The 23,546-nt window shown below is 40.7% G+C and overlaps 1 protein-coding gene across 2 annotated transcripts in view; it reads left to right on the forward strand.

The window, feature by feature from the left end:
* LOC120574587 (RNA-binding protein Musashi homolog 2-like) overlaps nt 1-23,546 on the forward strand; it is a 472,078-nt gene that overhangs the window by 429,674 nt on the left and 18,858 nt on the right. For both annotated transcript variants that reach the window (XM_039825004.1, XM_039825005.1), the window contains exons 12-13: nt 3,179-3,376; nt 16,485-16,639. In XM_039825004.1, the coding sequence (XP_039680938.1) occupies nt 3,179-3,376; nt 16,485-16,639 (353 nt within the window). The remainder of the gene's footprint in view (nt 1-3,178; nt 3,377-16,484; nt 16,640-23,546) is intronic.

Consider the following 23,546-nt stretch of genomic DNA (forward strand, 5'->3'; position numbering starts at 1 on the left):
TCTGGGTTTGACAATGGTGGTGGTCTTTAGGCACATGGGAACAACAGCCTGAGCCAGTGACAGGTTGACTCTGTCGGTAAAGACTCCAGACAGTTGCTCGGCGCATGTTCTCCACACGTGCCCAGGGATGCCATCTGAGACAGCTGCCTTCCGTACATTCACCCTGCTCAGCACTGACTGCACGGCAGAGACAATGAGTCTGAGGGGTGGGTCGTCAGGTGGAGGGGTAGTTTTGACAGGCGTAGTGTTGTTGTCTGGGTCGAAGCGGGCATAGAAGTTGTTAAGCTCATTAGCAAAGGAGGTAGTGGTGGTAGGGGTGGTTGAGTTTGCGCTTCTGTAGTCTGTGATGGCCTGTATCCCTTACCACATATGTCGGGGATTGGATTTATTGAAGTACTCCTCAATCCGAAGTTTGTGGCTTTGTTGGGGCGTTCCCTGTTCCCCTTTTCAGGTTAGCCCTGTCCCGGGCCTTTAACAGTAGCCGGACGTTATTCATCCAAGGCTTCTGATTGGGGTATATCTTGATCTGCTTGTGAGTTGTGAAATCATTGACGTTTGTGTTGATGTATTCCAGAACAGAGGAGGTGTATGTCTCAATGTCCAGCTGGGAGTCAGAGGTGGCATTGGTGGCAAACAGACTCCAGTCCGTGCGCTGAAACCCAAGCTGTACTGCGGCCTCTGCACCCTCGGGCCAGATCTTTACAGTCCTCTCCGGTTTCACCCGGCTGATGAGGGGTGTGTATCTGGGCAGCAACAGCAGGGAGAGATGGTCAGATTGAGCCAGGTGCGGGAGTGGCGTAGCCTTGTAGGCCTCTGGATGTTTGTGTACACCTTGTCCAAGATTCTGTCCCATCTGGTTGGGCAGGGCACATGTTGGTAGAACTTGGGGAGTACAGACTTGAGGTTTGAATGATTGAAATCCCCTGCAGCAATACACACCCTTTCTGGGTGTGCAGTTTTCTGTTTGCTAATGGCAGCATGTAGTTCTTTCATTACTTGCTTAGCATTGGCATCAGGGTGTTCATAAACGGCCATGATAACAGTACATGTGAATTCTCTGGGTAAAAAGGCCGGCAACAGACAGATATTCCAGGTTCTCAGAACAGTGACTCCCAGTCATGACAGCGTTCGTACACATTGTTGACATAAATGCACAAACCACCACCTCTGGTCTTACCAGAGTCTTCAGTTGTTCTGTCAGCTCTGAACATAGTCCGCCCCTCCAGTTCGATTGCAACGTCCGGAACAAGGCCGTTCAACCAGGTTTCAGTGAAAATCATGATATTACAGTCCATAATCTGTCTGTGAGAGGTAATCCAGAGTCGTATTTAATCCAGTTTGTTCGCCAGTGACTGCACATTGGCTAAGAATAAGCTTGGTAGTGGTAGCTTATGTGGGGTTAGCCTTAGCCTAGCTTGTAGGCCACCGCGCTTCTGTTTATGGTCTTGACGCCGCCTCCGGGCCCTCCTTCCCGGGAGAGCTGATATGCTAGACCCAGGCGTCCTGGCTATCTCCGGAGGAAGTTGAAGATTTTGAAAAACGTTGCTTGTGCAGAGTGCATGTCCAAAAGTTCTTCACTACTGTACAATATATTCCCATGGTTGTATCAAGGGAAAAGCGCTGCCAATAATAAACAAACACTCACTAATTCACAAAAACTGGGGAGACGCAGAGCCTCACGCTGTACTCGCGATGCCATCTTAGATGCCCGTTTGGGTCTCTGAATGAGACAAAGTTTGCATCGACGAAAGTTACGTTTAGGCACCAAAAACGACTAGTTAAAGGTCCAAAATTGAATGTATTTACTGTAATAAATCCATCAATGCATCATCAGATATTAAGTAAACAAGCTAAGTTGAAACACTATCTTTTCTGAGACCAATGCTAATGCCAGTATTTTCTCCTTTTGAAATTTCCGTTCCGTGACGGAATTTATGTTTGTATTTTGGCCTGTGCGTTGTTATCAACTGCCCAGTTTGACAGCCAGGCCAGGTTGCCAGATACACATATACCTGTAAAAACGTAAACCCAGCGCAATCCAGCTGTAACGTTAGTACAGCCATGAAAGCAGCAAACAACCAAACAGGATCAACGGAGATAGATTCTACCCAACCTAAAAAAGAACTGTCATGTTTCTAACAGTTGCATGACCATAGACGTTACAAACCCCGGGTAAATATTGGAAATGTATTTGAAAGATGGAGACAGCTTAGAGCCCAAAAGGACACAGAGTTGGCTAATTTCCTCTTGAACAGGTAAGCATTAGATTCAGGCTAATTAATCACGGCTACAAGGGACACGTATTTCCTGGGTGAAAGTCTTTTGTTTTCCCCGGGAAGTGAACTCTGCTCCCTGGTTGTAAATCCTGAATGTTAATGCCAACCCATCCACCCCGACTAGCTGCGTTCTAGCAGCAGTTCTAGCAGCAGCAGTCAATGTGGTGCATACGTAAATAAAAACGTGTAAATCATACTAATTACAGTGTTTAACTTTTCGAACGTATGGTTCATGACAACAGGCTGGAGTAGAAGCTTTTCAATGTGAGCCCCTTTTCAACAAGCTTCTCTGACCTCATCTTACAAACCTGTCAGTGTCACATGAAAAATTAATAAGACATTTCTGACTTATTCTTATTGATTTATGAGCACAGCCAAACCTAAATATCATTCTCAATCATCATCTCCTTATTTGGATTTAGTAAAAGGTCTTTCAGCAATAATGTATGCCCTGTAGCTGTTGCATTATATAAAATTATTACACAGCAAGAATAAAAATAATTTGAGCTGACTTTTTAATTCTGTGTTTTGTTGATGTTGGTTGTTGGATGTTACTGTATTTTGATGCCTTGGTAATATATTGCACATCAACTGAATGGCAGGGAGACATCAGGATGGATCTGATGGAGTTGCAGAGTTTTTAGTTTTCTTGATGATATATTGCAAAACATATATATATATAAAAAAATACATATATATGTATTTTTTTTTTTCTCAGTACATTTGACTGATGCTTATGTGGGTTACAAACAGTGTTCAAAATTAACTTTTTCGTCCACCAGCCAAATGGCTAGTGAATGTTCAAATTTGACCAGCCACTCAACTTCACACACTATACAAATCAATCAAGGTCATTATAAACCCCTCCCTCTCCTCCTCCCCCACCCTCCCCTATCTCCCAGGGTTCCCTGATTATGGGTTGTATTCCACGGCCAGCAGTGACGTGCGGGGCGGAGCGCACTACTCTCTGGCAGACTATGGCTCCCTGGGGGCCCAGGCAGCAGCTCAAATCCTGCCCAGTGAGCATGCCAACTCGGCCTGCAACTCTCCCAGCTCCCTCCAGCACCACCTGCACAGCCCGGACCCTTTTAAGAGCCCAGGTGTGTATCTCCATGTCTCTGCTCCTGCCACACATGCATGTAGACTAATGAGCTCATCTGTTGACATTTCCGAATGCCTTCCTACACTTGCTCAATAAAAGCGGGCTTTCCACACAAAAACGTAACCTACATGTGTCATTAGTATGAGAAAAAATTAGATTTTAACTCTGTCGGACGCGGGCCGGGCTCGGACAGAAAAATTGGCCCGATCCGGACTCTAATGTGGACTCACAGACAACACAACACAGCAACACATTGAGAAGGAGACAGGAGTGTGAAGAAAGCAGTGCATGCTTTTAATAGCGTTGCCTTTAGAGAATTGTTTGTTGGATTCCTGTTGTTTTATTATTATCACCTGTTTTCACAGCATTGAATGTTTGGAGTATTGTCAAAATAGTAAAAATGGTTATCAAATTGATAAAAAACTACTCTCTTCAGTGAAAAGCTGAGCTGATCTCTTGTGTTGTTTTGGAGTTTTTGCAAGTGTAAATATACAGTATCAGGATTAGAGCACAAAATAGGAGGGGAATGAGGATAACAATTGAGGATACCTGTTTGTAACTAGACATTTCTTAAGATTACAAAATTCCCCTTGAGTTTGTGGGTCCAGAGGACACAATATATGTTATGATCAGTGAGTGTATTGCCTGTGAATGTACTGAGAGAAACTTTTCCAGTAGTGACCCAGCTGTTGGTTGTGCTCCTGCTGACTGGTTTTGGCTTTTGTTACACTGGTGTATTTCATATAGTGTGTATTTTTTGTTTTGCAAAATACACTAAATATGAAGATACAGGAGTGGAGTGGCGATAGCTGCCAGGTGAGCCATTATAAAAAACATAATGGTAAAAGAATGAAAGGTTTTTTTAGTGCACCTTGTTGAATTTGGTGTAATTCATATTCAGGATTTGTTGACACATTCAAATAGGTTGAATGTTGAAACATAAACAGTAGAATTATGCTGTAGTGAGCCCAGTTTGTTTGTATTCCTTCCTCTACTATTACCAAGGATTCTGCTAATGTAATCAGTATAATGCAAACAGTCTGGTATGCATTTTGGCAGATACACATTTACAGTTGGTTTGTTAGTTTGTGTGCATACATGCATGCCACTGAATACCACACCGCATCAATTCTCATCACATGACTTTGAGTATAGTTTGAAAGTTTTGAAATCAACATTTTAGTGAGGCATTACAATCAGTTTTAAGAAATCAATTGGACAACACAAATAAAGTATGAATAGATAAACTTTACCTGGCTTCTATCTGCAACCCAGTCTCACAGCAGCTCGTGAAAAAGTCACATCATTCAATCTATAGATTCGTGTACACGGACATGTATACCGCGTTTTTGCGTTGTGGTTGGCACGTTTTTTAAACTAATATATTTCAGTTGAAAGCATCTTTCGTGTCCATACCACTTTTTTTTCTACTAGTCGGGACTGCAGCTGTATTGATGTTTTTAGGAATCTAACTGCTGCTTTAATCAACATTTATTGATGTAATGTTATTATTTTGGTCTTATTACCAAGGAAGCTGGATTGCTTTGTTGTTTGTTTATTTTTTATCTTTTTAAATAACACTACATTAATCAACATTTAATTACGAGATATTATGATGGTTTTCATTTCTTTATTTTAATAATATTATTTTGGTCTCATTACCGGTGGAATATTACAATATGCTGTAAGACAGAACACTATGGTACGAGCGGGGCGCATTCAAAGCCCATATCCCACAATGCAATGGGGCCATTCATGTCAGAGAATCGGACAGCGATCAGGCAGCTCTTTAACGCCAGTATCGCTTCAATGTACATATTAAATGAGTGATTTTGTCACCAGCAACCGTAGGACAAGTTGCTCAGTTTTTCCAATAAATTATGCACCATTTATAATGTGTAGCCAATGCACAGGATCCTCCGGAAGTGACGTAGTAATTACTGCTCCGCAAATCCGAAAGAAAAAATAAACAATATACATAATATTGATGTATTTGTCACATGTTGTATTTGAGGATGTATACAATAAAGATAACAATAATTTTGCGCAATCGGCCGGCAGGCGGCAGCAATCTTAAATGGAATAGGGCACATCCGTGGCACACAGCAGAAAAACAGGAGTCGAAGTTTAACCTCACAGGGATCACTGTGCCGTGGACGGCACACTTCCGCTCAAAATAGAGGCATAAACTTCATCATAACTTTGAAGCATTAAATCTTCAAAATATACGGCCATGCAGCACATCGGTTGAAAGCTTAGACTCTCAGGATTCCATTAAGCCCACACACAAAGCATAAGATAATTTATAGCAGTTAGAAAACGGTAATCTAGTTGCGATAACACTGAAAAGGACAGGCCGATTCAAGTGTGCTTACATACCTTCACATTCTTCCCTTTATCCACTTCGGGGAAATTGTCCAAACATTTTTTTTTCATAAATCCCCAAGAGTCCAAGCAAATGTTATATCCAAGCCAGTTTATCCAAAACGAGCTGTTCGTCTCACAATCTTGAAGTTTCTGACCGAATTACAACATAAAAATGGTAAACAATAGCTCACTACCGGACATCTTTTCAACTCTCACTTCTCATGCGAGACTTGGAACGCTACATTTGGGTGTTACATTTGTTCTGCAAAGTCTTGCGAATCAAACAACGAACGTACAAGTTTGGTTGAAATGATTAGCTGCTTAAATTTCCACTTTAAAAATGTGGGGACTTTTCTGTGTTGTTACTTTTAGTACTTGAAGTACATATTTTATGATACTTTTCTTACTCAGGTAATATTTTTGTAGCAACATTTTTAATCCATGATGTCATAGATTAGAATGTAGAAAGAGAATCAAGAAAACTAAAATGAGTATGATTAAAATACAAGTAATGCCTCTTGGAGGAGTTTGTGTTTATTCAGTGGGCCTCGATGGATGTCAGAGCGGACCTGTCTCACTCCCCTACAAGCTGCAGAACCGGTGACGGACAGTACCAGACCCTGAACTACATCAGCCCAATCCAACAGACACAGTATTCAGCGTTCCATTCTGTAGGCAACTTTGGCCCCATCCCCCACACACTTGCACCAGAAACGCATCTGGAGCTGGAGCAGCAGATAAATGTTCTCTCAAAGGAGACTCATAGTTTTAACAGATTTTGGAAACGTTCTCTCGACAGAGACTCATAAATTTTAACCGTAATGAACAGAATATCTTTCCTTACAAATAACTAAAACTCCTGTTCTCAACAAAAACATATATGTATACAGTCATGGCCAAAAGTGTTGGCACCCCTGAAATTGTTCCAGAAAATCAAGTATTTCTCACAGAAAAGTATTGCATTAACACATGTTTTGCTATACACGTTTATTCCCTTTGTGTGTATTGGAACAAAACAAAAAAAGAAGGAAAAAAAGCAAATTGGACATAATTGCACACAAAACTCCAAAAATGGGCTGGACAAAATTATTGGCACCCTTAACTTAATATTTGGTTGCACACCCTTTGGAAAAAATAACTGAAATCAATCGCTTCCTATAACCATCAATAAGCTTCTTACACCTCTCACTCGGAATTTTGGACCACTCTTCCTTTGCAAACTGCTCCAGGTCTCTCATATTGGAAGGGCGCCTTTTCCCAACAGCAATTTTAAGATCTCTCCACAGGTGTTCCATGGGATTTAGATCTGGACACATTGCTGGCCACTTCAGAACTCTCCAGCGCTTTGTTGCCATCCATTTCTGTGTGCTTTCTGAATTATGTTTGGGGTCATTGTCCTGCTGGAAGACCCACGATCTCGGACGCAAACCCAGCTTTTTGACACTGGGCCCTACATTGCGACCCAAAATCCTTTGGTAATCCTCAGATTTCATGATGCCTTGCACACAGTCAAGGCACCCAGTGCCAGAGGCAGCAAAACAACCCCAAAACATCTTTGAACCTCCACCATATTTGACTGTAGGTACTGTGTTCTTTTCTTTGTAGGCCTCATTCCGTTTTCGGTAAACGGTAGAATGATGTGCTTTACCAAAAAGCTCTATCTTGGTCTCATCTGTCCACAAGACGTTTTCCCAGAAGGATTTTGGCTTACTCAAGTACATTTTGGCAAACTGTAGTCTTGCTTTCTTATGTCTCTGTGTCAGCAGTGGGGTCCTCCTGGGTCTCCTGCCATAGCGTTTCATTTCATTCAAATGTCTACGGATAGTTCGTGCTGACACTGATGCACCCTGAGCCTGCAGGACAGCTTGAATTTCTTTGGAACTTGTTTGGGGCTGCTTATCTATGGGATTAGTTTTGTGACTTTAATTCCAAGCAAAACTTCTCAAGTATCAAACAAAAAACACTAACTCAAGCAAAAAAATTGTCACCTCAAAGGTAAAACTTAAAACTTGCAAACAAAACATTTGTGTAGTTGTAAACTATTGGTCTTTTATTTGTTTGATATTATGTCCTTTTGTTTACAGTTCCCTCTGCTTCTTTCTCAATGATCAGTCTTTTGCTCTCTCCATCACGTTTGCAGTCATGCTCCCAGCTTTCTCGTTTGGCCCCCCCCACTTTTTGCTTGCGATTCTGACACAAACATCTCGCGTGGGCGGGTCTTACAGGGGTGCGTCCCCATTGGCTAATGAGAGTTAAGGGGAAAGTTTGAGTGACAGCTCAGCCTCAGTGCAGGTAAACTAACGTTAGAGACTCAGAGTCTGGTCTGGAGGACACACAAGCCACTCCACAGGGGATTCCTACAAGATTAATAAAGTGTAAGTATTATTAATATATATATTATCTGTGATCTACGTTGCCAAGCATGGTTACTAGACATTTGTTGTTTCGTTGTGTTAAGTGACTAGCTAGCTAGCTAGTAAAGCTTTTTTAAGTTAGCATTTAACATTAGCTATAGGCTACTTCTCTCTGTAGAGACCTGCAGGACCCGAGCAGAGCTACGATGCTCTCCCAGGTAACCTTAGGTAACGTAGCTATATTATGGTCTATTAGGAAAAATGATTATCCAGCTAACTACTAATTGTTGTGGTTGCTATTGGCCTGATAATACACAATGCTAGGGTATTGGTTAAGTTGTACAATGTAGAAGCTGTGAATATAATGTATTATATCTAGAGGTTGACACATACTGTACAGTACAAATGCAGTGTTAGCACTGCTTAACTGGTTCATCTTTATAGTTTTGTGCTCATCTGTACTTTCCTAGTTAAGACTGGCTATCCTAACTCTAATTACATGTCTTCGGTTGCATTTGCAAGCAGGTCAGCATAAGTGTTCATAGTGTTTTTAAAGCCTACACATTTGCTAATGGCTACTTAAAAGCAAGTTATTTTAATTGTAAATCACACAACCTTGGAAGCCTCAGTTATCAGTAAGAACTTTGTTACCATTTGATTTGTGTAAGAAACTTTGTTATAATTTTCTATCACAGCTCACATCAGGCAGCAGGCAGACCAACCAGGAGGACTGGAGCAGCAGAGGGAGAGGAGCCTTTAGTCTCTCTGTGGAGGAAACACTGTGTGCGAAGGCTTCAAACAGCCAGGGTATAGACCAATAGTGTATGTATTGATCATATTTTGCTCAGATACTCAATTAACACTTACAATAACCTTTTTTTAAAGTTTTCATTGGTGTACTTGTAGTTTCTTAGTCCATTGTATATCAATATATCCTACTACAGTATACTGTCCTGTAATTTAATTTGTGTTTACATTGTCTTACTGTAATTATATTTTAAAATGCACATAATATATTTAAAAAAAAATTACATTCACCCTTGTCTGTTTGGTTCATTATATAAAACAGGAAATAAGGCTGAGACTATTATAATGCTTTATTTTTAGTCCAATATAAAACTTCACATACATAATGGATATTTGAACATATTTAGCTGGGGCTCCGGTGGTAGAAGAAGCTGGAACTCAGTGTCAGTCATTATTTGCAGTACATCACAGGTCAGGGTCAGTTTTTCATCACCAACAATACACAAACATACTGAGTAATTGGGTTATGTATATATTTCACATATTCAGTTTCACCTAAGGCAAGCTGTATTTCTCTGCTGACTTGTGTCTGCAACAACACTTCTGAGGGTGGTGCAGGAATATCACACAACTCCTGGATGCCTGGGATCATCTGGTCTTCTGAGCTCACTGATGGCCGACCGCTCCAGTCTGGACGACAGCCTTTTCTGCCGGACAGTTCTCTGAAGGGCTGGGATGTGGCTGCAGTCCTTCACTTCCTTGACTTCTTATTGTAAAGCTTGAAGTACCTTATTGGATGATAAAAAAGTGTAAATAAAAATTGTAATAAAGCCTGCACTCTAGAAACATTTTTCTAGCTTTCTGAACACTACTGGAACACTTATTTCTGGAATATTATTGATCACACTTTCTAGATTCCTACCTCCATGTTGACTACATGTGTAAAGTAAGATATGGCCAGCCACCAGGACACATGCACATCACATCAAACCATAAGGATCACTAAGCAAAGTATTTGTCAAGGGCCTGGTGTGTTAGTTAAAGTACATAGATGGACTGTAGTAACACTATGCATTAATTCTAAATATTGTTGACATTTACAGCGCTAAAAAATAAAAACAATACGTCCGTTATCTGCCATCTTACGGTAGTGCAAAGAAAGAACAGTGTGTACAGATGGAACATTATCTAATGTATGTGTCGAACCCTATATATATTACATTCACAGCTTCTACATTGTACAACTTAACCAATACCCTAGCATTGTGTATTATCAGGCCAATAGCAACCACAACAATTAGTAGTTAGCTGGATAATAATTTTTCCTAATAGACCATAATATAGTTACTAACCTAAGGTTACATGGGAGAGCATCGTAGCTCTGCTCGGGTCCTGCAGGTCTCTACAGAGAGAAGACGATAATTAATACAGCTCCATTGAGTAAGGCCTCACGAAGAATACATGATTCCCATGGTAAATTCGCTCAGTAAGGTAGCCGGGTGCTACAAGTTTTAGATAACGTTTGCAGTAGCTATAGCTAACGTTAAAAGCTAACTTAAAAAAAGCTTTACTAGCTAGCTAGCTAGTAACTTAACACAACAAAACAACAAATGTCTAGTAACCATGCTTGCAACGTAGATCACAGATAATATATATATTAATAATACTTACACTTTATTAATCTTATAGGAATCCCCTGTGGAGTGGCTTGTGTGTCCTCCAGACCAGACTCTGAGTATCTAACGTTAGTTTACCTGCACTGAGGCTGAGCTGTCACTCAAACTTTCCCCTTAACACTCATTAGCCAATGGGGACGCACCCCTGTAAGACCCGCCCACACGAGATGTTTGTGTCAGAATCGCAAGCAAAAAGTCAGGGAGCGCAAACGAGAAAGCTGGGAGCATGACTGCAAACGTGATGGAGAGAGCAAAAGACTGATCATTGAGAAAGAAGCAGAGGGAACTGTAAACAAAAGGACATAATATCAAACAAATAAAAGACCAATAGTTTACAACTACACAAATGTTTTATTTGCAAGTTTTAAGTTTTACCTTTGAGGTGACAATTTTTTTGCTTGAGTTAGTGTTTTTTGTTTGATACTTGAGAAGTTTTGCTTGGAATTAAAGTCACAAAACTAATCCCATACTTATCCACCATCGGGACTATCCTGCGTTGCAACCTTTCATCAATTTTTCTCTTCCGTCCACGTCCAGGGAGATTAGCTACAGTGCCATGGGTTGCAAACTTCTTGATAATGCTGCGCACTGTGGACAAAGGAACATCTAGATCTCTGGAGATGGACTTGTAACCTTGAGATTGTTGATATTTTTGGTTCTCAAGTCCTCAGACAGTTCTCTTCTCCTCTTTCTGTTGTCCATGCTTAGTGTGGTACACAGACAATGCACACTAAGTCAACTTCTCTCCAACTTCTATCTGCTTTCAGTTGTGATTTTTATATTGCCCACACCGGTTACTTGCCCAAGGTGAGTTTAAAGGAGCATCACATGCTTGAAACAATCTTATTTATCCACAATTTTGAAAGGGTGCCAATAATTTTGTCCAGCCCATTTTTTGAGTTTTGTGTGCAATTATGTCCAATTTGCTTTTTTTCCTTCTTTTTTTTGTTTTATTCCAATACACACAAAGGGAATAAACGTGTATAGCAAAACATGTGTTAATGCAATACTTTTCTGTGAGAAATTCTTGATTTTATATATATATATATATATAACATAAAATATTATCATAGCATGGGCTGAGTATATCAACCCCTGCACAGCCCATCACATTCAACTAAAACACCGCTGAGACCTTTACACACACTCGCTCTGTCTCTCATACACATGAAAACTACCCAATCAACAAAAATGCATTCATCCATAGAATCGCTAAAGTATGTTTCCGCCGTTCCCCTTTTATCACTTTTTCCAAAATTTTTGCTACCTTGAGCTATAGATATTCAATGCGAGGCTGCTTCGGACATAGTTCGTCAACTATGAATCGAGTGAGAACATACAATTGAATTTTTATTCTACACCTCCAGTTCCCAGAACTGACCTGAAACTTTACCTAGTAATTGTCCAGGATTTGCGGCCCATCTAAGATTGCCTCACGGGGGCTTTTTGTCCAGATCGTTGTCCTAATCCTTATTTCCTTATTCCTTATTTCCTCTTGTTTCCTTTATGTTATTCAAGCCAAATGTCCCTGGGCCCAGGGTTGTCACTCTTTTTTTTTTTTTTATCCAATTTGACTATTCCTTAAAGCTTACTTTCACGCGGTGTCTAATGCACACATCGTCACAGCCTTTTAGATCACTTTTCCGTTACTAATCAAGCTGTTCTACACTTTATCCCCTGTTTTTCACTTTAATTTCCTTTTTCTCTATTTCTCTATCTTCCCTTATTACACTCACACTCTCCCCTTTATGCGTTTCCAACGCAAACAAAATTTAGAACGAAGTCTCAGCCACACAGCAACACAGCATGGTGCACACACAGGTCCGACACGGTGCCACCCCCTCAACGCACACACAGTCACACACGAACTTACCAGCACCCAAAGTTGTGAGAAAGCTCACCTCACAAGCCGGCCAATGGAGCGGGGGTCAGTCAGACGATGTCCGTGATGAAACGATGAGACTGGCCTGCAACACGTCGCGCATCCTCGTCAATTTTGTTGTATCTTGTGTAGCGATGATATGAAGATGTGTGGAAGAGGAACTCCGCTTGACACTGTTCTTGATCATAAAGGTTTTATTACATCAAGTTTTCAGCATCAATTACGAGTCTTGCAAAACCCGGAGAGTACAAAGCCAATGAACATACTCTGCCTCTTGCTCTAAAAACCATAGCTTATATTGGGTATGTTTAGGTAACATGTTAGATAACATGGGAACATGTAAGCTAACATAGCATGGGTTAGTGTCCTCGTGGGGGCCTCCCTGGCCATACATTATAGTTCGTTAACCCCTCAGCATCCAATCCTAGACCACCTATTGAACATCCCAGCGAAATCACGCCACTGAGAGTCTAATCATCAAACCACTGCACTGCTACACTTTCTCATGAGGACTAAGCTTATTTGAGCTTTATACAGACTTTAAACTAATAGGGCCAGATACCACATGGTCCTATGTGTATATCACCTTATGTTGCTAAATGACAAGCCTTCAAACATGTACTGGGTTCAAGGTTCAGAAGTCAATATTTCAAAGCAGGAGTAATGTATCCTCTTCAGACTGACATATGTTACTCTCCAGGTTGTAACCTTTCCAACGATGTATTTGGTTTATTCTTACGACGTTTTAATTTTTACATTTGATGGAGACCACTTTGCAGGTAATAGCCTCCTTTATTTATCCTTTATTGCCTTGAGCTCAAATGCTGCACACATAACATTTGACGTATTGTCTCATCATATAGCTGACATAGTATTTACAATAAAAAAACAACATATAAACAAAGTGACATGTAGCCTACTGAAACACATCACAGCCACAATTTACATATATTACAGTGATAAGAACATCATATACACAACCCTTTGCATCATATCATGAAGCTATTGGACAACCCCTGCAGCCTCAAGCAACATTGTTTATAGTTTTAACTAGGCCAAATTAGGCTTAGTTTAAAGCTACATTGTGTAAGAATTTCTCCCATCTAGCGGTGAAATTGTATATGACAACCAACTGAATATTACTTTCTAGCCCCTCCCAATCCGAGCGTGTTTTAACTCCTTATGGTGGCCATATGCCAAGATTAACATGGCTTCCAGTACGAGTATCAGTGTTATCGTTATTCTGTATATTGTACGAGTTTAATAGTGTAAGACAATGTTTAAAGCGTAGGCTACATATTTTTCTCCGTGACCAGAGTCAGAGATCAGTTGATGCGACGGAGGTGCAAGGGAAAGCTTAAGGAAGATATTAACTTTGGTCTTGTTGCTTTGCCTGTCGCGTTGTCGTTTTAATTCTCTTTTTCGCTTCCTTGGCGACTCCGTTACATGTTCTCAAGAATAGGTGTGATCCTCCATCTTCAACAGGCTTTCAAATCTGCTGACAGTCGTGAGTAATCCCCCGGCTGGCATTCGTCACGGTGCCACTGAGTGTAAAAGCACGAAAGATGGAGGTATGTCCCTCTTTGGCTAATGTATTTTAAAGATGGAGGTGGAACATGGTGACCGCCATTCGAGCGACTCTCTCATATGTATTCAGAACGATTTTACGCTTACGAGAATACTTTAATTAGTTGGTGGAAGTAATTACACATGAATGAGCACATATTTGTGAAAGAACAAAGGGTTTTTTGCTAAGAATTAACTCAAAACATTACACATTGGCGCTTTAAAAAAATGTTGAGTACCCAATATTTTCTGCCAGGTAAGAGCTCATACTTGGCATGGTGACTATATATGAGATTTATCAGACAATATTCTCTGTTCTTGCCAGGAGGGAGTGCTTTTTATTCCTCTCCACAACCTTCATGGTAGTCTGTACCTGACAGGCAAGCTTTAAATGAAATGTTTTGAGATATTGCCATCCTTTCTGACAACCAATATTAATATGATCTGTAATACAGCCTCGTATAACATAAATCCTTTTTATGATTTCATGATTCACCCTGAGTTTGCATAAAAAGTATAATCTCTGCTGTAAATGAGAACACACACTAGCCTTCCAGCCAAAGGTGTGGTCCAAATAAACGCCCACTGAACCATGTTACGACCATTTCCTCAGTTTTTGAAATGGTTGAACGAGAAGTTTGGCATCGCACCACTGCACCAAGCTCTCTATTATAGCTTGTGTCTGTGTGCAGTAGGCTGAGGATAGTAATGTGCCAAAAATCACAAAACATAAAAAATGTTAATGTATACAAATACCCATATAAATACGTATCTTACTCTGTGAACAAAAACCTTACCAACAATCTACTTAAAAATGCTTCCTAAAACTAGTCCCTTCTTCCTTAAGAAAATGTTTATAAATAGAGTAGGTCTAGACCACACTGTATAATTCACAAAGACCCAACAATTCCAGTAATTCCCACAAGAGCAAGCAGTGGCGAGGAAAAACTCCCCTTTAGGCAGAAACCTCGAGTGGCGAGGAAAACTTCCTTTTAGGGAGAAACCTCGGACAGACTCAGGCTCTTGGTGGGCGGTTGTCTGCTGGTGCCGGATGGCGGTATGATGAACAGTGGCAGTTATAGTCACATAAAGATAATGGAACTATGACTAGAAATAGTAGTAAATTTGTATATTTTTGTTGTTTTGTTGTGGTTATTTTTATTGTAAAAATCCTTACTTACGTGTGACAATATATTATGTATTTTTTTCTTTTGGATTTGCAGAGCATACATAACCCAGGACACCCTGTGTAATTTTCTGCCTGTCAGGAAGGCTAGGTCCAATACCCCAAGCACTTTAGAGAAGATAATCACCATCATTTAAAAGAGGCTGGAGAAGGAGAGGAAGGGGATGTGGGTGTGGTGAAGTGTTCAGGCTCTCCTAGTGACAGTTGTTGATTAGATAAGGGGTGCTGTGCCCAATCCCCCTGTGCAATCTGCTAGGCATTCAGAAGATGTCTGCCAGTCATTTCTGAGTGTTTGGCAGAGTGCAAAGCAGAGACCACTAATGAGAGGCTAAAGGTGAGAAGAGTTTTTTTTTTATTTTACATTTGCAGAACGTGGAAAAAGCTTATGGGAACATCTTGTTTAGAGCAGTATTCACTTATAACAGTCAATGGCAGGTATTACACAAACAGAAAGCAAACAATGAAAACAGTGGCACATTTCTGCCTTTGTTAATTTCAGCTGATCTTTATTCTATATAGTTATACTTTGTCCACATTTGGAGGGGGTTTAGGCCACATGTGATCACGCTCTCACTGCCTACAAAACCGTGAACTACATTTGTTTTGGAAGTTCTTCTCATACTGTCAATGATGTGTCACTGGTTTTGTTCCTGTGCTGCCTGCTCTTATATCCCCTCCTCTCTGGAGCTCTGTGGCCCGCTGTTGCCTGGAAAAGGAAGGAACAACCTTATTTTTAGTTTTATAAAACCTCCTTGAATTCACCAATATGTAAGATATTACTACAGACATTCCTGCTCTAACATTGTCTCCTTTTGTTATTTATTAGTCTCACATTGCCAGACCTATCTCCACAGCGCTGTGTACACATCTCACCATGTAAGCCGACGAGCCTGAGTGGTCAAATCAGCAGCTGTAAAACGGTTTTATTTCCTATGAATTCTTCACAATAGCCAACATAAAAAAACATATTTTTTAGCTAAACCCCTGAAACTGGCAGCCTGACTTATTTGTCTTGCTTCTTTCTATGGAAGTAAACATTGCCAGTAAACGTAAATGACTGATGCAAAATAGATGAATATGAAAGTAACCACAGTAATTATCCCTTCATACAAATGCAAAAATCTTGCTTTGCACTGAGCGTCTGTTGTTCATAATGCTCATGAAAAGAACTCAAATACACTGTCAAATCTCCAAATCATTACTGAAGCATGAAGAATTTGTGAAATAAAGTTCCTTTCTCAATGTGTGCAAGGTCATAGTCAACATTCATCTCTGACTGCCAGTTGTGTTATAATTTCTGATCTGTCTCCTGACCCTTTTCTCAATAGGAACCAACCCAACCCGGCCAGGAGCCTTTCCTGGTGCCAACAGCCCTGGCCCTGTAGCTGACCTTAATGGAACTGCCAGTCAGGACTCTGGTGTGGGCAACTACATCAGTGCCACCAACCCTCAACCAGGCTCTGGCTTCAGCCACAGCATTGCTGTGAGTATATATATATATAATTTATGCATTAAAAACAGTAATAGTAATAAATACATATGTGTAATATGGGGGAAGGGCAGTCTTAGGAAGTGTCCTCATTTAGGATCCCAGTGGCATGAGGGTAGAAGCCCCTTCTGAGTCTCTAAGTATATCCGGTACCTTCTTCCCAACCTCAACAGGGAGAAAAGGCTGTTACCCAGGTGGTTTGGATCTTTATTGGCACCATCTTTTAGTCCAGGCAAAGTAACTCATTTTGGTGCCCAAAATAGAACTAATTGTAAAAGATTTTTTTTCAGCATAGATCATTTTTATAAGGTGTCCAGAACAACAAACTAAAAGTCCTAAGAAATCCTAGTTGAGGAAGAGTCGAGTTGAGTTTAATTCTCATCAATCCAAGATGTGTGCCGGTAAGACGGGGGGGGGGGAGGGGGCAGAGGGTGCTTCAGCACCTGCCCCTTAATGCCCAAAGTGCCCTTTTGTCAAAGCAAAAAAATTAAAATTTTAAAAATTAAAGGCCCTTTTGTGAAGGCCTGCCCAAATCTAACTATTAGTAAATTAATGAATAATAATTTATTCGTAAATAAAATTAACCACATCATCAGACCTTTCCTGACGACCTCATCCAGACCAGGATGATTTGCCGCACGCGCGTTTTTTAATATTGCACCAGAAGGAGAGGATCTTCAATACCGCGGCTGCTGGTAAGTGCTGTTCTCAGTGAAGCGGTGTGTTTACTGATTATTATGATTATTATTTTACAAGAACGACGTGAAGAGAGCATGGAGCTGTTGTTTATATTGCTGTGTGCAGGGATTAAATTGGGCCGGGGCTCTCCGGGGCTCAGCCCCGGAACATAAGCCTGCTCGTTTGTCCGGATGTGCCTGCTTGCAGTCTAAACAGAGGTGTCAAAAGTATTCACATTCATTACTCAAGTAGAAGTACAGATACTAGGGTTTGAAAATACTTTTGTAGAAGTTGAAGTATCAACTCAAGCTTTTTACTTAAGTAAAAGTGTAAAAGTACTGGTTTCAAAACTACTTAAAGTATAAAAGTAAAAGTAACGTAAGGCAGAGATCTTCAACAGGAGGTCCTCAGAGTCATTGCAGGGGGGCCTCCAAATTATTGTAAATTTTTGAGTCTTTAAAAAGAAAAAAAAATGAAAATGCCTTAACATAATTCCAATATATTATTAGCAAATATAAATTCCCACTGATGATAGGCTTACTGGCCTATAGGTTAGGTAGTCACCAAGATCAGCCCACAGATACAGTTAATCTTAGATTTACTGTGCCACATATGTAACATTCAAATATGATTTATAAAATCATGCCAACAATTAATATTTTAATAGCTTATGAAAAAAGGGTATGTAAGAAGGCTTCAGGTTGCCCTAACAGTTATTGTAGACCCAGGTTAAGATGCAACTTAATTTCATACAATATGCAGTAGGGGGTCCCTGCTACATCTCACTTTAAGTTAAGGGGTCCTTGGCTTAAAAACATTGAAGACCCCTGATGTAATGCCATTAAGGACAAAAGCTTAACCCCAAAACGTGGGGACAAAACCCCACTTCCACAAAAAACATTTTTCTAAAGGCCATAATGACTATAATAGCTAAGGTTATATTAAAATCATACCTGCAAACTCAGAAGGGCTGAAAAAGGTGACACATCTCTTCTGTGTTTTTCAGACAAGGGCAGCTACAGTCTGGTGTTAGAATCCTCTCCAGTGAAATACAGACACACTTTTCGCAGCATTTTAACCGTGTTTACTCCAGCTGCTAGCTAACGCTAGGCTAACGTTACCTGCTGCCAACTGTAGTGTTAACTAGCGTCCTGTGCGGCGATGTTTCAGTTCCCTCTAACGTCCGTTTTCGGAGCATCAGAGAGAAGCGCAGGCATTTAAGTGGCACCTAAATAAGGCAGTGACTACGTTTACAAGCTGTCAATTTTCGGGTTATGGTCGGGTTAAGGTCACTATTCGGGTTTCTGAAACATTCGGAATAACCCGTTTACATGCGTGAGCAGAGAGAGTTACTCCTGTATACATGGCATTTGTAATCAAATGGCGATATCCCCGCGCGCGCGAACGGCCGCGACGGTTAGCGTCTGGACGTATCTACGGACAACCTTAAGACGCAATAACTTTTGGGTCACCTTCTTATAAATCTCACTATCTCGGTACTTTCTGCCGTCAACAAAAGACATTATATTCATGGTTTTCACCACACTAATAAAGAAATTGGTTTCCTCCTCGCTCCAAAAGTGTGTTGCTGTGCTGCGTCACGCCATGTTTACCTCTACTTCTTGTTTACTTCCGGTATACTGCGCGCGGTTTTCTGCATTGACATATATATATATATATATATATATATATATATATATATATATATAACTATATTATTATAGTATATAATTATTATTATAACTATGTTTTCTGGCGCATACAAGAAGTTCCTCTACTCAAAAAAAAAGAAGTTTTTAAAAACTGACAAGCCGGAATGAAAACAAGCCGAACTGAAATGTGAGTAACGAGGCTATTTTTAAAATGTAAGGAGTAGAAAGTACAGATAATTGCGTGAAAATGTAAGGAGTAGAAGTAAAAAGTATGCTGTAAAATAATTACTCCAGTAAAGTATAGATACCCAAAATTTCTACTTACAGTTTTTTTCGATTGCTAAACGACAGTGGGCACAACTGGAGTCACATGTGCAAAACTCTAACTACAGTCTGCACAGCAGCAGTTCATGTGGACCAAACTCTAGTTCGTTTTTCATTGTCAAAACTGTTAACCACACATTCAAAACAGAATAGATTTCAGTCTGGTGCCTATCAAACACTGCTGATTGCAATTTTAGCTGAAAGCCTAAGCAGGTGTCTTGTTTTAGACTAGTTAGTGAACATATATGGTATTTATACAGAGAAAGCTCAGAAAGTCTTTTTTTGTATACAAACACCAAATAAGAATGAAACAATTCTACACTGTACTGTTTGAGAGAAACAGGTAAAAGAGCAAAGATACCAATATGTCCAGGTAAGATGTCTGAGGTTATGTACGCAGCTATAAAAAAAAGTGAAAAACACTATATCTTTACAATAGTAAAACTGTGTTCTTACTGTTTTTCAGAAAGTAATGGAGGTGAAAGCAATAGAAACACCACATTACAGTAATTTGTATTTAGAGATAATGCATACATCCAATGTGATGAACTTGCCACATGATGCTCGAGAGAGGCAGGATTAGTCACACTATTCGTTGGTACTGTTATGTACCTTTAGTTTTTTCCCCCCAGTAATTCCATAAATTACTAGAGACAAAATACTTTATTGAAGAAAACTGATGATTTTCATTCCTTCTTGTTTACCTTATGTAAAAATTGGTATGCTATACAATCTATATTTTTTCCTTAAATAAACTGTTGAGTAGTGTCAAGTCACTCAAATTGTTCAAACTGTAAAGATGAGAACGTTTGTAATTTCTGTATTGGTGTTTGATGCTAGTGTTTTTACCCTCAGTGTGTTCTGAGTGACAGTGTGTGTTATCTCAGTGAGGATTGTGCATACTGTTTGAGACGTGTGTTAAGAGTTGTGTTGCTTTGAATGAGTTGTGCAGGTGATGTGAACTGTTTAGCTCAGGTGACTGTAGGTAGTGCAGACTGTAGTTTGAGTTTTGCACATGTGACTCCAGTTGTGCCCACTGTCGTTTAGCAATCGAAAAAAACTGTAAGTAAGGTAATGAAGTATTTGTACTTCGTTACTTGACACCTCTGAGTCTAAATATGTCACAATTTAGTCTCGGCGGAGATAAGATGAGAACAATCAGAACACGGCAACAACCCGCCCAGAACTGCAGACAATTCACCACGGGTCAACTACATAACGCCAAAGTGTCTCCGTCGGTAGATAAAATGGCTTCTCCTAAAGCTAAAAACCCCGTTTGCAGCGGTGGAAGCCCGGTGCTCGGAAGCTCCACCGGCCGCTACGAGTTCATTTCGCTGACCAAGCCGTGGAACCAGTTCTCGCTGTCGCATCTCCTCCAGCGGCAGGGCTCCGAGCCGGCCACGGAGAGCCCCACTCGGCGCCGTGTGTGTGTGTGTGTGTGTGTGTGTGTGTGTGTGTGTGTGCGCACGCGTGTGTGTGTGTGTGCCGCGTGTGTGTGTGTGTGTGTGTGTTGTAGTAAAGAGAGAGAATGGGAGAAGGAAGTTTGTGTGGTGGACCTGGTCACCACAGACCCAAATCTTAGCAGCTGTTGCTACTGTCATATGCTGCACTCTTCATGTGGCACATTATGTTTGGCACATTGTATGGGTCACTTCTTATATCATAAAGGTAATACAATGTGTAATCAAGTGATGATTGATTAACAGTAATGTAAATGCTAAATGCCCTAATGCCTGTTGATACTACAACAATGCAAAGTATAGGCTCTTAACCTTGCAGTTTTGCACATATCATGTAAGACTCAATTTCTCCAAAACTCTCCAGAAAGTGCCATTTAGCGGTTTATTTAAAAAAAAAAAATTCCGGGGGGGCATACCCCCGGACCTCCCTAGGGAGAGCCCCCCCACATAACAAATCCCAATTTAACCCCTGCTGAGAAGGCATTAAATAAAACTATACTGTACTGTAGGAAACGGGCCACGTTGATTTTGAATAATGACGATGTCCTAGACAGAGTTTACTATTATTTACTATTCTGTATAACAGAGAAGAAAAAGGCTTCAGATTGGGACAATTTAAGACACGTCAGTTTGTAATTCCAGAGTTATTAATAGGTGCAAAGAAAATAGTTTTTTAAACTTTTGACCTTAAAATGGTCTTTTCTATTCTGATTCTTTTTCAAAACTGCATAACAACATTTGCTGCCATATAAATACAGAAGCATCCGTATCGATACACATATCAGAAAGGAATGTGTCACAATATATTGATGTAATGATATTTTGAGCACAGCCCTATTTAAAGCCTTGTTCCATGTGCCCCTTTTATACTTTGAGCACCTGCCCCTCCAAAGGTCTCTGCACGGCCCTGCCAAGAAGCCATGAAGTCACAAGTAGAAACTAGAACTGCAAGCAGTTATGATGGGGCCCAAGCCTCCAATGCCAGTCGCCTCCGATGCCAGTCGCCTCCAATGCAAGTCGCCTCCGATGCAAATCTCCTCCGATGCCAGTCGTCCCTGGCGCCCCGGGGAGCCGCGGCAGTCGCCCCCGACGACCCGGGAAGCTGCGCCAATGCGGGACCTGAAGCATTACGTAGGGGGGGGCAAACGTTGGTGAATATTGAGAGGTTTGATGCACAAGGTCTGCTGTACTCTGCCGTTGCAAATGTAGTGGTTAACAGTTAATCTCCATGCATATACAGACCTTTAACAATTCTCTACAATAAACACACTTCTTAATCCCCTGACCACAGGGGACAGCAGAGACAAATGAGAGAATGACTGAGCGGGTGGAGGGGGGGAGGCAGGTGTGGTGATTGAAAGAGCAGGGGAGGTTATCAGGTTGTTGGTGTCATAGGCACCGATTGATGTTTTCCTCTGTGGGTGCTCACAGGCGCACGTCGTTTAAAAAAAAAAAGTAGTCAAAAGTTGTTAGGAAACGGACAGTGTCCGACACGAACACATGCGCCTATTAACTCGATAATAAAGCCGTAAAGTAGGCTTTCAACTCAGGACAGCGCCACTTCTCACACATACAGATAGAACTGGAGATGAGATGTTTAACTGACACGTAACCGCGATCAGCTTCGTGGGAAATTAAGAATCAATGACACAAACGTAACTAATCACACTATGATGGTTAAAAGGCCCAAACTGGTATATGTTGACTATAGCACCCCATAATAGCCGATCTTCACCAAATTTGGTACAGAGCCTAAGAGCTGCATGCCGAACGAGCAATACAAGATTCGTGTTGATTGCTTTTACTGTGGCAGAGATATTGCAATTGCAAATTTCCCATTTAAATGCATTGAGTTATTGGCCGAAACATATAAACGTTGCTTATAGCACCCCCTAAAGGCCCATCTTCGCCAAATTTGGTACCAAGCATTGTAGTGGGATGCCGAACAAGGATCCCAAGTTATTTGCTGATAACATTTAATTTGGCCGAGATATGATATGATATGTGTGTGGTAGCTAGCTAGGAAAACTTGTTTGGTCGTCAAATGTGCATACTTTAACTTAGCAAAATTCTTTGCATAACTTTTGGTCAGGTCTATCTGGAGATACTATCTACAAGGTTTCGTGCAGATCGGTCTCACAGCCTAGGACGAGTTTGAAAAAGTTGGCTTTGCGCATTGCGCGATATTGCGAAAAAACTTTTAAGGAGAAATTGTCGTGACCTACATCACGTGATTCAGCTTGATTCATTGAACAAGTCGATGTAACAATTTCTAATGTGCCATGTGTAATGTGGGAGTTAATGACAAAAAAACATTATAGCGCCACCTAGTGGTCTGCGTGTAATTTTTGGTAGGTGTGGTCCATGGAGCATTGTCAATCTACCCTGTGAATTTAAAGTTGTTGACATTAGTGTAAATGGTAAATTTAGACATGGGTCCCATAGGCCACACCCACTTTGACCCCCTCAGTAACCAACTCTAGGGTTGGCCTCAGGATTGGCCCTAGATGGTACCCATCAAATTTTGTATAAATCGGATGAGCCGTTCATGAGATATAAACTTTTTGTACTTGTAGCGCCCCCTAGTGACCAATTTTCGTAAAACATGTGGGGGACCTCCAAAGGGTCATGGCAAAGAAGAATCTAAAGTTTGGTGTTGATCGCTTTCATTTTGGCCGAGATATGGCAAAGTTGGTGTTTTCACAGTTAGCTACACAAATTAGTTTGTGCGTTATATGCACAATTTTTATCCAATACAATTATTTCCATAATAATTATTTCCATAAT

The sequence above is a fragment of the Perca fluviatilis genome, chromosome 2 (assembly GCF_010015445.1).
Source record: "Perca fluviatilis chromosome 2, GENO_Pfluv_1.0, whole genome shotgun sequence".
Taxonomy (NCBI): domain Eukaryota; kingdom Metazoa; phylum Chordata; class Actinopteri; order Perciformes; family Percidae; genus Perca; species Perca fluviatilis.